The 16,927-nt window shown below is 45.3% G+C and overlaps 1 protein-coding gene and 1 long non-coding RNA gene across 2 annotated transcripts in view; one reads left to right on the plus strand and one right to left on the minus strand.

The window, feature by feature from the left end:
• The window catches only part of Klb (klotho beta), a 37,597-nt gene extending 25,274 nt beyond the window's left edge, over positions 1-12,323 (plus strand). Inside the window, exons 2-5 of the mRNA XM_021162758.1 lie at positions 1,510-2,014; positions 5,133-5,401; positions 8,332-9,475; positions 11,576-12,323. Of these exons, the coding sequence (XP_021018417.1) occupies positions 1,510-2,014; positions 5,133-5,401; positions 8,332-9,475; positions 11,576-11,964 (2,307 nt within the window). The 3' untranslated portion in view covers positions 11,965-12,323. The remainder of the gene's footprint in view (positions 1-1,509; positions 2,015-5,132; positions 5,402-8,331; positions 9,476-11,575) is intronic.
• Positions 12,324-16,610: 4,287 nt separating this feature from the next.
• LOC115031113 overlaps positions 16,611-16,927 on the minus strand; it is a 1,320-nt gene continuing 1,003 nt past the window's right edge. The window contains exons 2-3 of the long non-coding RNA XR_003836713.1: positions 16,808-16,925; positions 16,611-16,688 (exon numbers count right to left, since the gene is read on the minus strand). This is a non-coding gene — a long non-coding RNA (uncharacterized LOC115031113). The remainder of the gene's footprint in view (positions 16,689-16,807; positions 16,926-16,927) is intronic.

Here is a 16,927-nt window from a genome sequence, read left to right on the forward strand (position 1 = left end):
AACATGCAATGCTCTTACAAAAGGCCTGAAAACAGTTGCTTGCACCCACAATGGGCCACTTAACAGCTTCCTCTAACCCCAGCTCAAGGAGAGTCATTGTTTTCTTCTGGACTCCAGAGGCATCTACACTTACATGTACACACACACACACACACACACACACACACACACACACATGGGAGGGGAGTTATAACTTAATAGTAATTAACTCCGAGTCACCAATAATGCATCAATGTCCCATTAAGGAAAGAAATCAAACCACTTCCCTTTGAGACATTTAACCAACAAGTCCAGTTTTGAATTCTCTACTTCATTCTCCTGTGTCTTGTATTCTCTGTCTATTGTATGAGTCTGAACCTGTGTCTTTCTGTCCCTGTGTGTGTCTGTTGTGTGACTGTGTGGGTCCATTGTGTGAGTCTGCTGTTTCTCTAGTGTGTCTCTGAGTGATTGTGTATGTCTGTCTGTGTCAGCCCCTAAGAGAGGATTTGCACTGTTTTTTTATTTTTTATTTTTTATTTTTTTTTTGGTTTTTGGTTTTTGGTTTTTGGTTTTTTTTTTTTTTTTTTTTTTTTTTTTTTGGGGGGGGGGGTATCAAGGCAGGGTTTCTCTGTATAGCCCTGGCTGTCCTGGAACTCGCTTTGTAGACGCGGCTGGCCTCGAACTCAGAAATCCGCCTGCCTCTGCCTCTCAAGTGCTGGGATTAAAGGCTTGCACCGCCAAGACCGGCTTGTTTTATTTTTTTAATTTCCCGTGTTTCTCTTTCAAACACCTCATTCTTGTCTTTCCAAGAAAGACCTTCCTTAGAGCCTGGTAATAAGCCGATGTTTCAGCCACTTGCGGGCAGGATGAGCCAGATATTAAGTGCTCAGACAATAACTACAGGTTCTGCTCTAAGAGGCCACACCTGGAAATGTAAAATAATCGCAACAATAGCAGCTGAGACTGAAGTAAAGCTTAACCTAGGGCAGGGGTTGTTTTGAAGTCTTTTACAGCGTTAATGAATCTTATCATCACCACGCCAGTGGTGGTCAGTTACCCTTTTACAGAATATGCAGCGGACGCTGTCCTTGACTTCTACATCAGGACCAAAGGGAGGGGGGCTGAGGAGATAGCTTGGTCAGCAGAGTGCTTGCCACACAACATGAGGACTTAAATTTAATCTGCAGAACTCATGAAAACACACACACACACACACACACAAACCTGGGTGTTGGGGCCATCCAAATGGCTCAGTGGGTAAATGCGCTTGCTGCCAAATCTGATGACCTCAGTTTGTTCTTCTAGGAACCACACGGTGGAAGGAGAAAACCAGTTCTAGCCCGAATATGTTTGTCTTGGCATGCGCATGCAAACACACGCGCGCGCGCGCGCGCACGCGCGCACACACACACACACACACATAAGTAAATGTAATCACGTTTTTTTTTCAATTGTTCAGGATTTACTAATCATGTTACGACCTCAGGGATTAAACACAGTGAAGACCGATGATATTTTCTTTCCCACCAGGCACATTCGAAAGTGTGGCATAACTACGACAAAAACTTCCGCCCCCATCAGAAGGGTCGGCTCTCCATCACCTTGGGGTCCCATTGGATAGAGCCAAACAGAACAGACAACATGGAGGACGTGATCAACTGCCAGCACTCCATGTCCTCTGTGCTCGGATGGTTCGCCAACCCCATCCACGGGGACGGCGACTACCCTGAGTTCATGAAGACGGGAGCCATGATCCCCGAGTTCTCTGAGGCAGAGAAGGAGGAGGTGAAGGGCACGGCTGACTTCTTTGCCTTTTCCTTCGGGCCCAACAACTTCAGGCCCTCAAACACGGTGGTGAAAATGGGACAAAATGTATCACTCAACTTAAGGCAGGTGCTGAACTGGATTAAACTGGAATACGATGACCCTCAAATCTTGATTTCGGAGAACGGCTGGTTCACAGATAGCTATATAAAGACAGAGGACACCACGGCCATCTACATGATGAAGAATTTCCTAAACCAGGTTCTTCAAGGTTGGCTATGCTTTGGCTCAATTAAAAAAAAGTGTGTGTGTGTGTGTGTTTGCTTGTGTGAGTGTATGTTTCGTGTGTGTCATCGCTCTTAGGGGACACAATAATGCACCTGGTAACCTGCAGCTGGCGTTTCGGGCAGTTGTGAGCCACTGATGCTCGTGCTAGGGACCAAATTCAGGGTCAGGAAGAGAGGCAAGCTTTGGTAAGTGCTGAGCTATTTCTCTGATCACCCCTCAGGATTTGTCCTTTGTTGGTTGGTTGGTTGGTTGGTTGATTATTGCTGTTGGGTTTTGTATTGTTCACTGTTGACTGAAATGTGTTTTGTGAGGGAAAGGGTTCCATGTAACCCAGGTTAGCTTTGAACTACTTCTCCCTGTGGAGATATGTTTAAAGTTTTTCATCAAGGGTGATTTATTGGAATCATGATTCTTTCATCTCGACATGTGTGAACAAAGAAAGGTCTAAGACAAAGCTGAGCCGCTTCTGCTCTTGGAGATTCCTGTCTCCCCAAGGTCACCTCGTTCACTACTCAGGCAGTGACACCTACAGGCTGATGGCAACCATGAGGTCATAGCTCATGCTGTGTCCCCATCAGAGCTGGGCTCCCTTCTACCTGACTCCTCTGGATCTTTCTCCAGCTGTGCAGTTCCCTTGAGAAGTCCTAAGGCTGGGGAGATGACTCGGTGGGCAAAGTACTTGCTATGCAAGCAAGAGGTTCTGAGTTTGACCCCCAGCACCCGAATAAAACAGGTGGGTGCAGGACTGGTGAGATGGCTCAGCCAGGAAAGGCACTTGCCACAAGCCAGACCCTGAGTTCAATCCTGGGGCTCACATGATGGAAAGACGGAAGTGACTTCAGCAAGATGGCCTCACACATGCGCTGAGACATGCATTCATCCACACAGAGGCATCATACATACACACACATGTGCCACACACACAAACACATGCACCACACATACACACACACTCACCACACATATGCATTTACACAGACACATACATCCACCACACACACACACACACACACACACACACATGGTCACCCCCCACACACACTTCCTTCACCACAATACATAAACTGTAACTTAAATAAATAAGTCCTAACTGTAGAGAGAAATCCCATCTCCTGCAGGAAAGATATTTCAGGAGGAGATTTTAGAAAGAGCAAGTCCCTCTCCCAGTCTCCCCACCCACCTGGCTCTGCAAAAAGGAACAGCTTAGAACACAGCCACACCCAACTACATGAACCCGAAGGAAGGGTGGCTCATACAATATACTATATACAGGCCCTTGGGTCAAGTGTCTTTCACTTGGACAAAGGGGCTTACCTGTTCCACCCTTCTTCATAACACCACACCACTGGGAAAACAGAACCACAACTTGCTGAGACACATTTGTCATTTTGAAAAAAAAATTTTTTTTTTTTTGGTCTTTCAAGACAGGGTTTCTCTGTATAGCCCTGGCTGTCCTGGCACTCACTTTGTAGACCAGGCTGGCCTCGAACTCAGAAATCCGCCTGCCTCTGCCTCCTGAGTGCTGGGATTAAAGGCATGCACCACCACTGCACAGCTATCAAATCTCATTATAGATGGTTGCAAGCTACCACCACGTAGTGGCTGAGGATCTCAAGCCCCCTGAAAGAGCAGACAGTGCTCTTCACCACTGAGCCATCTCTCCAGCCCCCGGATTTTCTACCTTTTAGAAAAACAATGTTAATGATAATTAGACGGCAAAATGCAGTGATGAGGCATTTCTCTGAGGAGAATAAAAGGGTGTTGCTGTTGTTATTGTTTGTTTGTTTTAAGAAAAATGGTTCAAGTGGGGGATAGGATGGCTCAGCAGTTGAGAGCACCGAGCACCACCTGCGCTTACAGTGGTCCCAGATTCAATTCCTGACACATTAACTCTAACCACCCACATGGCAGCTTACGACTGTCTGTAACTGAAGTTTACTGAATACGTTTTATCAGGCCTCCCTGGATACAGGCACAGAGAGAGCTCACAGATAAACATGCAGGCAAAAAGCAATCCTGCATGGGAAATAAAATTAAAATAATAAAAATTTTAAAATGATTCAGGGCTAATTTCAGTTTTTACTGTAGACCAGGTTGGCCTTGAACTCACAGAGATCTGCCTGCCTCTGCCTGCAGAGTGCTGGGATCAAAGTCGTACACTGCTACACCTGGCTCCCAGTCAGAGTTTGGAAGCTGAGAAAGCCCTTAGAGAACATCCTTCCCGATATTTTCCTTTGCAGATGAGGTAACTGAGGCTCTGCACCTTCCCCAACAGCTCCTGCCCCAAGATGCAGCAGGACCTGGCCCTGAGCCTGTTGCCCTTCAGCCCAGCCACCTCTCACACCACTTCCATGCCTTCCGCCTGCATTTGCTGTGACGTCCTAAGAGCTGGTATTTTCAGTCCCCGGAGAACAATTTCACAGAACAGACAGTAGTACACAGACAGGAACTAGCCCAAACTCGGAATGAGAAACTCTAGGTCGCCAGTCAACATCTATATCCCAAAAGGCTCTGGAACTGCCGTGCCCCAGGACACAGATCTGCACACTTAATATCACCTCACTCCACTTTTTAAATTTTTGAGACAGGGTCACACTATGTAGCTCTGGATGACCCGGAACTCATTATGTTGACCAAGCCAAACTTGAACTCAGAGATCTGCCTACCTCTGCTTCCTGAGTGTTGAAATTAAAGGCATATACCATCCGCCATACCCTGCTAAACAATGTGATTAAAAACGTTTAACTATCAGGAAGAATGTTTTAATGAGATCTTCCAACTATCACTCAACAGGGCAGGGAGTGCGTGCTGTTTATTTCTTTTGAGTGTAGGGCATATGTGGAAGTCAGATGACAACTTTTGACACTTGGTCCCCTTCCACCATGCAGGCCTCTGACTCAACTTTGTCAAGCTTCATAATAGATGAAGCCTTTACAGATGCAGCTATTTGGCTGGCCCCAAATCAATAACTCGTGGTTTGACTTAAAATGCCTGCTATTTAGGAAAAGAGTTACTTTTGTTATGTGCTGTGTCCTGGCACTTTGTAAACGAACTAGAATGTTCAGTCCTCTGAAAATCCCTGCTTCCTTTTCTCTGTGCAGCAATAAAGTTTGATGAAATCCACGTGTTTGGTTATACGGCCTGGACTCTCCTGGATGGCTTTGAGTGGCAGGATGCCTATACGACCCGACGAGGGCTGTTTTATGTGGACTTTAACAGTGAGCAGAAAGAGAGGAAACCCAAGTCCTCGGCTCATTACTACAAACAGATCATACAAGACAACGGCTTCCCCTTGAAAGAGTCCACGCCAGACATGAAGGGTCGGTTTCCCTGTGATTTCTCCTGGGGAGTCACTGAGTCTGTTCTTAAGGTAAGTGGCTACTTCTGAATTAACCACACACCAGGGGAGATAGTATACAGTATGTATTTACAAGTGTTACGTGTAAGGATATCTTAGCCATTGTTTTGTTGCTGTGAAGAAACATCATGAGCACAGCAAGTCTGGGGTCTTCAACCGGGGCTGGTTCACAACTCATCAACATGGTGAGAAGCATGGCAGCATGCAGGCAGACACGGTGCTAGAGAGGTAGCCCTATGAACCTATGGAGACCATTTTTATTCAAACCATCACAGATGCTTTGCCTGCATATATGTCTGTCTGTCTGTCTGGTGACCACAGAGGCCAGAAGAGTGCATTGGATGTCCTAGGGGATTAGGGATATGTGTGTGCTTGTGTGCGTGTGTGTGTGTGTGTGTGTGTGCCTTCCACACAGATTTCAATGTTCTTAATTGCCATGCCTCCAACCCTGTGTGTGTGTGTGTGTGTGCATGTATGTGTGTGTGGTGCATATTGCAGTCCATGCAGAGGTTAGAGGACAAACTGTGGAGTTAGCTATTTCCCTCTACCTTTTTTGGGTTTGAGGGATTGAACTCAGGTCTCTAAGCTTACTGAGTAAATGCTACCAGCTCTGAGTCATCTCCCCCACCAGAATTCACTATTTGTTCGGTTAGATTTTTCAAGACAGGGTTTCTCTGTGTAGTCCTAGCTATCCTGGAACTCTCTCTTGTAGACCAGGCTGGCCTCAAACTCACAGAGATCTCCTGAGTGCTAGGATTAAAGGCCTACCAAGAGAATCCACTGGCTTTTATTATACAGAATAGTGTGTTTATATGTGTATACGATACACTTTGGTCTTTTTTTTTACCTCCACATTGTATCCCTTATCTTCCTCCTAATGGCCCTCTTCCATTTGGGGATGCATCTTTATGTGGTCTCTCTCCCAGATAATCACATGCATTGTCTACAGCTAGTGTTTTCTGGAGGGTTGTAACCCACAGTGCATTTTGTTTGATCCTGCCTTGTTCTGTGGCAAAATGCCCTTTTGTAAACATCTTTTCAACAATACTGGGATGCTCTGAACTTTTCAAAACACTGGAGCTGGTCTAGGCTGGGAAGACAGCTCAGGTCATTCATTTTACATGGGCTAAACTTCAAGCTCGTGTGACCAATGTTCTCTGAGTTTAATGTTCTAGATTACCAGTTGGCAGATGGCAACGGGGCAGTAATATGGCTTTGTAATTAGACTGTGAAAGATGACACATGAAAAAGCAATTAGAGGGAAAATATTTACCAAAGGTTAATTATTAGTTTTCCAGGTGCATTTAAATTCACTCCCGGGTGGGGAAAGAGCTTTAGCACAAGTACAGAATTTTTTCTTGCTCTAATTAATCTTGAATTTGGAAGTGTTTTTAAGTCTTTTGTTTCCTTCTACTTTATCTTATTTTTTGAGACAAGGTTTCTCTGTGTAGCCCTGGCTGTCTGGAGCTAAATCCAAGTCACCCTACCTTTGTACAGTGGTTTCCAGTTGAGACACGGGCTTCCCAGATTGTCTCTCTCGTCCTTAGATTGCACCTGGGAAGTGAGAGACACACAACCATCCCCGTATAAGGTTGTGTAGCCCAAACTCAAAGAGGAAAATGTGGGGCTGAGGCTGTACTTTAGTTGGTACAGCGGCTGCCTAGCTCACAGGGCGCCTGGGTTTGATCCTCAGTGTTGCATTAAGTGGGGTAGTGACATATACCTGTAACCCCAGTGCTTGGGAAGAAGGCAAAAGAGAAGCAGGAGTTCCAGGTAATCCTTAGGTACTTATTAGGTTTAGGGCTAGCCTGGGCTGTAGCCACCTACCACTCACCCCCACCCCTACCCCAAAAAGAGGGAGAAAGAAAAATGAAAGAAAAAGTTTAAAAAAAAAAAAAAAGTCCATGACTCTCCAAGGTGGAAAGCCAGGGAAATCAAAAGGGCAATAAACCTTCAGGATTTGGGCTCAGTTCACTCTTCCCCCCTCATAACCGAAGCTCCTTGCACAGAGAGAACATTCTATATTCTTCCTGTGGAGCAAGCGCTGTGCTCACAGACACACCACGGAAGAGACACTGCACAAAAGTGTGATGTTCTTAGGCCTTCTTCCTCCATTTCATTTTTTAAATTGGTTAGGAGATGGGTTAGGAGATCTGCTGTCCAGCCCAGGCTGGCCTCAAACTAGCAGTCCTCCTATCTCAGCCTCCTGAGATTATAGGATAGGCATGCACGGCTACTCTGGGCTCTCACCCTGCTCCCTTAACCACTGTCAGGGACGGCCTGTCAGCCGGCCTCCTCTAAGTGCGCGTGGTGCTCAGTGACTCCTTTACAGCCTCATTGCATTTCACCTGTGCCATCTTCAGCTTATGACAGGGCTGAGAATCCGTCCTTCCATATTGCCTTCCACTGAGGACACCAAGCCAATTTCCTGACGCATTTGAACTGTTACAGGAGATGTGGTATAACCTGGATTTTTAGGTCATGTGAGCTGGAAAATGGCTTATTAGGCTTTTCTCAAACAACTGGTCTTCCTTCCCTGTGTGTGGTTCCCTCCCAGTATTTCCCAGTCTCCCTGGAGACTCTGGGGGCTAGAAGGATAGCCCTTTCTCCCATATTACGAGCAAAACATCCTGAATACAGAGACCATTATGTTTTTGTTTGTTTTTCGAGACAGGGTTTCTCTGTGTAGCCCTGGCTGTCCTGGAACTCACTCTGTAAACCAGGCTGGTGGCAAGCTCAGAAATCCTCCTGCCTCTGCCTCCCAAGTACTGGGATTAAAGGCATGCGCCACCACTGCCCTGCTACAGAGACCATTGTGAAGGGCAAAGTTATCATTTACCTTGTAGTAAGAGGCTTCAGTGAGGCTCAGCTCTTCCAGTCTGACTGGTTGGGAAATGCCGGTAGCCACACTTGATTTACCTGGGTGCCTTTATCTCCCACAGCCCGAGTTTACGGTCTCCTCCCCTCAGTTTACCGATCCTCACCTGTATGTGTGGAATGTCACTGGCAACAGATTGCTCTACCGAGTGGAAGGGGTAAGGCTGAAAACAAGACCGTTCCAGTGCACAGATTATGTGAGCATCAAAAAACGAGTTGAAATGTTGGCAAAAATGAAAGTCACCCACTACCAGTTTGCTCTGGACTGGACCTCTATCCTTCCCACTGGCAATCTGTCTAAAGTTAACAGGCAAGTGTTAAGGTACTATAGGTGTGTGGTGAGCGAAGGACTGAAGCTGGGCGTCTTCCCCATGGTGACGTTGTACCACCCAACCCACTCCCATCTCGGCCTCCCCCTGCCACTTCTGAGCAGTGGGGGGTGGCTAAACATGAACACAGCCAAGGCCTTCCAGGACTACGCTGAGTTGTGCTTCCAGGAGCTGGGGGACTTAGTGAAGCTCTGGATCACCATCAATGAGCCTAACAGGCTGAGTGACATGTACAACCGCACGAGTAATGACACCTACCGTGCAGCCCACAACCTGATGATCGCCCATGCCCAGGTCTGGCACCTCTATGATAGGCAGTATAGGCCGGTCCAGCATGGGGCTGTGTCACTGTCCTTACATTGCGACTGGGCAGAACCTGCCAACCCCTATGTGGATTCACACCGGAAGGCAGCCGAGCGCTTCCTCCAGTTTGAGATCGCCTGGTTTGCAGATCCGCTCTTCAAGACTGGCGACTATCCATCCGCTATGAAGGAATACATCGCCTCCAAAAACCAGCGAGGGCTGTCTAGCTCAGTCCTGCCGCGCTTCACCGCGAAGGAGAGCAGGCTGGTGAAGGGCACCGTCGACTTCTACGCACTGAACCACTTCACTACGAGGTTCGTGATACACAAGCAGCTGAACACCAACCGCTCAGTTGCAGACAGGGACGTCCAGTTCCTGCAGGACATCACCCGCCTGAGCTCGCCCAGCCGCCTGGCTGTAACACCCTGGGGAGTGCGCAAGCTCCTTGCGTGGATCCGGAGGAACTACAGAGACAGGGATATCTACATCACAGCCAATGGCATTGATGATCTGGCTCTAGAGGATGATCAGATCCGAAAGTACTACTTGGAGAAGTATGTCCAGGAGGCTCTGAAAGGTGAGGTTTGGGGCATACAGAGAAGTGGGAGAGGTATATAAACTTGACGGCAATGGAAACCTAGGCATAAACTGGGCAGTGGTGGCGCACGCCTTTAATCCCAGCACTTGGGAGGCAGAAACAGGCGGATTTCTGAGAAACAACAACAAACAACTCACCACCGATTGAAGATTTGTGGCCCCCCACTTCTGTCCATTGGATTTCTTCCTTAAAATAGGCCTTTATTATTGAATTTAAAATGTTTTGTTTTGTTTGTGACCAAATCTCTCTATGTAGTCCTGTCTTGAAGCTTGCTATGTAGACCAGGCTGGCCTTGAACTCACAGAGATCCACCAGCCTCTGCCTTCTGAGTGATGGGACTAAAGGCGTGTGTACACTCATGTCTAACTGAATTTTTTAATTTTTACTTTCATCATTGTTTTTTTGTTTGTTTGTTTGTTTTTGTTTTTGTTTTTGGAGACAGACAGGGTTTCTCTGTGTAACCCTGGCTGTCCTAGAACTCACTCTGTAGACCAGGCTGGCCTCGAACTCAGAAATCCAGTGCTGGGATTAAAGGCGTGGGCTACCACGCCCGGCTCATCGTTTCTTTAGACAGGGTCTAAGTAGTAACCCTGAGCTAACCTCTATCCCACGTCTGCCTTCCAAGTGGTGACATTATAAATCTAGGCCATGGGGGATTGGTGAGGTGGCTCAGCAGGTAAGAGCACTGACTGCTCTTCCGAAGATCCTGAGTTCAAATCCCAGAATGCCAGCACTCAGGAGGCAGAGGCAGAATGATCTCCACGAGTTCAAGGCCAATCTGGTTTACAGAGTGAGTTCCAGGAAAGCCAGGGCTACACAGAGAGACCCTGTCTGAAAAAAAATTTAAAAACCCACCACTACTACCTCCACGACCCCTCCCACACACATACACACATACACACACACCTTCATACATTCAACCATCCTTTAGGTGGAAATAACACCTCACTGAAATACTTATGTCTGTAGAGAAATTATTTATTTATTTATTTGTGGATTTTTCAAGACAGGGTTTCTCTGAGTAGTCTTGGCTGTCCTGGAACTCACTTTGTAGACCAAGCTGGCCTCGAACTCAGAAATCCACCTGCCTTTGCCTCCCAAGTGCTGGGATTAAAGGCGTGCGCCACCATGCCCGGCGAGAAATTCATTTCTAATTACTTCCTTAGAGTAGATTGCCCAGTATATGAAAATATTGTGGCAGCAGCTCTCAATCTGGGGGTTTAGACTCCCTTGGGGGTAAAGCAATCTTTTCACAAGGTCACATATCAGATATTTACAATATGATTCATAACAGTAGTAAAATTAGTTATGAAGTAACAACAAAATAATTTTATAGGGGTGGTGGTTTCACCACAACGTGAGGAACTGTATAAAGAGGTTTGCAACATTAGGAAGGTTGAAAACCACTGTGTTGTGGGGATTAAGATCAACTAAGAAGGACTAGGGACATAGCTGGTAGAGTCTTTATCTTGCATGCACAAAGCCCTGGGCAAATCCCTAAGATGAATAAGCCGGGCATAGTGGCAAAAGCACGTAATTCTAATTCTCTGGAGGTAGTGACAGGAAGATCAGAAGTTAACTGTCAACTTGAGCTTACATAGGGAGTTAGAGGCCAGCCTGGAGTACACGTTTCCAAAACAGAATCTTCAGTGAGAGCCATGACTTCATAATTTTTTTATTTACATGATCTTAGTTTCAATGAAAACTAAATTTTAAAAGAGATTTTATTTTATTTACATGAACACACTGTAGCTGTCTTCAGATACACCAGAAGAGGGCATTGGATCCCATTACAGATGGTTGTGAGTCACCATGTGGTTGCTGGGAATTGAACTCAGGACCTCTGGAAGAGCAGTCAGTGCTCTTAACCTCTGAGCCATTTCTCCAGCCTCTGAAAACTAAATTAAAATCTTTTTTATTTATTTATATTCCAAATGTTGCCCTGCTTCCTGGTCCCCTCCTCCAAGACTTCTTCACCAATCCCTCCTCCCCTTTGCCTGTGAGAGGGTGTCCCCCCCCAATTTTTATTCAAAGAAACTTTAGCATCCATTTGTGATCAACAGTGTTTCTTTCTTTCAGCATATCTCATTGACAAGGTCAAAATCAAAGGCTACTATGCATTCAAACTGACTGAAGAGAAATCTAAGCCTAGATTTGGATTTTTCACCTCTGACTTCAGAGCTAAGTCCTCCGTGCAGTTTTACAGCAAGCTGATCAGCAGCAGAGGCCTCCCCGCTGAGAACAGAAGCCCTGCGTGTGGTCAGCCTGCGGAAGACACAGAGTGCACCATTTGCTCATTTCTCGTGCAGAAGAAACCACTCATCTTCTTCGGTTGCTGCTTCATCTCCACGCTGGTTGTACTGCTATCCATCACCGTTTTTCATCATCAAAAGAGAAGAAAATTCCAGAAAGCAAGGAACTTACAAAATATACCATTGAAGAAAGGCCACAGCAGAGTTTTCAGCTAAACCGCCGTTTCTGTCATAGTTTCAAGATTCACTCCAGCTCCATGTACTGGTAACTTACGATGTGAGAGACAGCTGTAACCAAGGCGAAGACAATCGATGCCTTTGAAGTGTGGTTCAAATAATTCCTTCAGGTACTGACAATCAGTGAGTCCGTTCTCCGAGCTGAAGACACCCTGACAGTAACTCTGGGCATGACCCTAAACATTGCTTCAGGAAGTGTGGATCAGGACTTCACATCCTTTTTCTCTAGCATTCTTCTGTAAATAACAATCACTATTCATGGTCAAGAAATTAATTTTAAAAAGTGAAATTTTGTTGTCTTAGACTTCATGGTTAAAACCTATTTTGATGTCAATGTTGATTTGAGACAGGTCTATTATGTAGCTCTGGCTGTCATGGAACTTGTTATGTAGACCAGGCTGGTCTCAACCTCACAAAGGGCCACCTGCCTCAGCCTTCTGAGTACTGGGATCAAAGGTGTGCATTACCATACCTGGCTAAAACTATTTAAACTGGACAGTTAGTGACATACTCTTGTCACCTCTAACAAGGTATTCTCTGTTTGGTTAGGTCAGGGCTGTCCTCAGATGGAATGTACAAACAAAACAGGATTTTTAGATCATGCCTGTTCATAGGTAGTTAAAGCATAAGCTATAAAACTCACCAATGTGTACACCTTTAATCCCAGCACTTGGGAAGCAAAGGCAGGCAGATTTCTGAGTTCGAGGCCAGCCTGGTCTACAAAGTGAGTTCCAGGACAGCCAAGGCTACACAGAGAAACCCTGTCTCGAAAAACCCAAAACTCACCAATGTTAGCTTTTCTCAAAAAAAAAAATTTTTCCAGGCACTTCTTAAACATCCAAGTTTGTGAGCTCTCTTATTGGACTAGTAATTTTTATTTTTATTTTTATTTTGTGCCAGGGTGAGTGGATTCAAGACAGGGGTTTTCTGTGTAGCCCTGGCTGTCCTGATACTTGCTCTGTAGAGACCAGGCTGGCTGGAACTCAACAGATCCACCTGCCTCTGTCTCCCAAGTGCTGGGATTAAAGGTGTGCACCACTATGCCCAGTTTGGATTTTTGACTTTAAAGGGGCTTCATGGGTGGAAAGATGGCTCAGCGGTTAAGAGAACTGGCTGTTCTTCCAAAGGACCCTGGTTCAATTCCCAGCACCCACATGGCAGCTCACAGCTGTCTGTAATTCCAGTTCTAAGAGACGTGACACTGTCACACAGACATAGATGTAGGCAGAACAGCAATGCACATAGACCACAGGATAAATGACAAGAAGACACAAGTATCTACACAAATCTTGTTCCCTAGGCCTTACTGCATAGCAATTCCCATTTTAAAATAAACTGCCATTACCCCTATTAAACCCTGAAAAAAAATTTTTTTGTGGTGACAAGATTTGGCACACTTAGCAAAGTTTAAAAGATGTAGATCTTACTATGGATTACCAATAATGGTCAAAGGACCATACCATTATTCATAGAGTCCTGCGTTGTCCCCCAGAGCTTCCTAACTTCCTCACGCTCAGAGGTGTAGAATATCTGGAGCTAGTCACCACACTACCTAGTCACTGTCAACTTTCTCCGGGAATTTAGACTTAGTCAAAGAACAGTGGCTCTTTCCTAAAGAGCCTTAGTGATGAACCACCCTAAAGTGTCAAAGTGATTTTAACTGTATTTCAGATCTACCTATCCTGAGACATCAAACTTAAGGCATAATTAGGATTCTTTTTGTGTTTTTCAAGACAGAGTTTGTGTATGGCACTGGCCATCCTGGAACTTACTCTGTAGAACATGCTGGCCTTGCCTCTGCCTCCCAAATTCTGGGATTAAAAGCATGCACCACCACTGTCCCAATGTATTAAAATTCTTAGAATCAGCAATAATTTAAAAGCAAAACCAAAGAAACAGCACATGAAAAAAATGACAAAAGCTGCTATTGGATTAACCAAATCTAACAACAAATCTATTTTTCTACTCCTGGTTACCACATCCACTGCTTTTCCAGTTATAGCAGGTTCTTTTTAAAATGTGTGTGGGTGTTTAGCTTGCATGTATAAATGTACCACTTGTGTGTCCTTGGAAGCCAGAAAAGGCACCAGATCCCCTGTAACTGGAGTTACAGATGGATGTGAGCCACCACGTGGGTACGGGAAACTAAACCTGGGTCCTCTATACAAACAGCCAGTGCTCGTCAGCACTGAGCCATCTCTCCAAGCTTAGCAGTTCTGAGGTTTTAGGATGACACACATTATAGTTGGCTAAACAACTGTACTGTTAGCCACATTAAAAAAAGCTATAATTTTGTTTTGCTTTAAAAAAAAACAAAAACCAAACCCTTAAACTATTTTGGCTGCATACATCTGGATGTTCACCTGGCACCTTTGGAGGCCAGAAGAGTGCACTAGATCTCCTGGAACCGACTGGAGTTACAGATGGCTGTGTGGTAGGACTAAAACCTGACTCCTCTGCAAGAGCAACAAGGGCTCCTAACCACTGTATACACTATCTGTATCCTCACTTAGGTTTTTCTTTTGTTACTTGAATCCACTCCGGAAAAACTATTGATAAAGGGGTTTTTAAAATCACTTTATTAACTTCTATAAACCTTCATGTTAGCCTTCAAAGATGCAGAAGGCAAAGAACTTGGAGTCAACTCTTAATTCAAATAACATGTTTAGGTCTTTTTTTTTTTTTTTTTTTTTTGACCTGGTTGTCACTACATAGCCCAAGCTAGCCTAGAACTGGCGGTGATTCTCCTGCCTCAGCCTAAGAGCTGGGATTTCATGCCCGGTTCAGTTTTCTATTAATCATCACTTTTTGTTATGTGAGACAGGGTCTCACCTATTGTACAGCCCAAGCTGGAATAAGCTTTATATATAAAATCTCAGGATAGCCTCCTCACCCTCCTGCCTCAACTGCACTGCAGGGGCTACAGGAATATACCACCAGATACCCAACTAAAACCTTTTAACCATGTGTTCTCATTAAGCTAAGCTCACAACTCCTTCCCTGACTTCCCCAAATGTAAAGTTCCTAGGCCAATGTTTTCTCGCTGCCACACTTGGGGGATGGGAGGAGAGTATGGAAATCATTAGCTCATGATCTAGTGATATACCAAGGAAAAGTTCTAACTCAACTGAGTAGCTGCAGAAAAAGACTTGTGACATATTTTTACATAGTCAATAAAACCCACTTCTGGTTAAATATTGCCTTACCTGGTATTTGCTTAACCTCTGGGAAATGAGGTGCCTACGTCTAAAGGTTTTAACCTTCAGTACTATACCAAATAACCTGGTTAATGCCATTTATACTGAAATAGCTAGTTGGAGGTCAACAGATTTTGGCAATCTCCCAAAGTGGCCAAATACATAGCTGACACTGGTTCTTATTCTGTTAACACCCCTGCAAGGCTAGAATTACAGATAGGACAAGCCACATTTGTGGCTGCTAGCTGGGACCTTGTTAATCCTAGGCAAGCACCCTGCCAAACTCAACCTGGACCTTTTCGGGTCGAAACAGTCTCCAGAGCCTTGAATGGCCACATGGCATCTGAGTTACCAGAAAATGAGTAGGAAATGCTCAGCTAGCCCAGACATTCCAATTCCCCCTTTTATATTTAAGGCACAGTTGGAGATGGAGGATACTACAGTGCTGCCTTGCAGTTTAGCTCTCAGCACTCACAACTACAAGTGGTGACAATTCTAGCTCCAGGGAAACTCCTCTAGACACCCAGAAATATATTCAGACACAGGCAGCTAGACTGGGCAGTGCCTGTACCCTAGCCCTGGGGAAGACATGTCTCAAATGCATGCATGGCAAAAGGGCAACACACAGACACTAATTGCACATATAAAGGAAAATACTTGTTTCAAGCCTATTAAAAGCTGGGTGTTGGGACTGGCAAGATGGCTCAGCAGGCATGAGCACTGACCACAGTTCAAATCCCAGCAACCAGAGATCTGACACCTTCTGGCTTATCTGAAGACAGCTATGGTGGGTGTACTTACATCTAAATCTTTGGGCTGGAACATGCAGGGACTGAGTGAGCAGAGTTGACTGGAGGAGCAGAGGTCCTAAATTCAACCCCCAACAATCACATTAAGACAACCATTTGTACAGCTACAGTGTACTCATATAATCTTTAAAAAAAAAAAAAATCTGGGTGTTATGGTACTTGTCCATGATCCAAGCAGCAAGTAGGTAGAGACAAGGTGGAGCCTGAGGCCATCAGAGGAGACTGCCTTCTCCAAGTTACAGGTCTGGGACTAATGTGTTTGCCTAGCATTCACAAGTCACTCCCAGGTGGGTAGGGAAGTAATTCACATAAGTACCAAGTCTGTTACATCTAGAATCCTATACTCAAAGCCTGCAACCACAGGTTCATTGCTTGTACTAGGATTACAACTCTATACTGAGACAATCTGCCCACCCAACAGTAAATATTATGCCCAGGTCAAAGTCAAGCACCTCTAGGACCTACCCAAAGTGATACACTCACTCAACATCCACTAGGAAAGTTGCCTGTCACTGCTATTTTAAGCCAATTGTTTGGGGGTGGGGGGAAGACCTCAAGTAACATGTTGCTTGAGTATCGCTGACCCATTAAGTAATCAGAAGAGACAAGGACACACAAATCAATATATAAGTCTTTTATTCTCCCAAAAGAGCCCAAATTGTTCTTGTGATCAGGATCTCGTTTCTGGAGCCAGGAACTGTAAAACAAACACACAGGTAAAACCTTCTGCCAGTGTTCCTGCTCAGAAAATTCTTTTAATCCTTCTTAGCACGCTGTGCTCATCCAAAGCAGTGAGCTGCAGACACGGGCACCCACCTGAGGCCTCCTCACTCGTCAGCCTGCTGCACAGTTCCCTTCTCAGACACATAGATGCCGTCCAAAAACTTCCGGATATCCTTGTTCTTAACTGTTGTGGCTTGCTGAATCAGGGCAGCT

Source organism: Mus caroli, chromosome 5 (assembly GCF_900094665.2).
Source record: "Mus caroli chromosome 5, CAROLI_EIJ_v1.1, whole genome shotgun sequence".
Classification (NCBI taxonomy): Eukaryota; Metazoa; Chordata; class Mammalia; order Rodentia; family Muridae; genus Mus; species Mus caroli.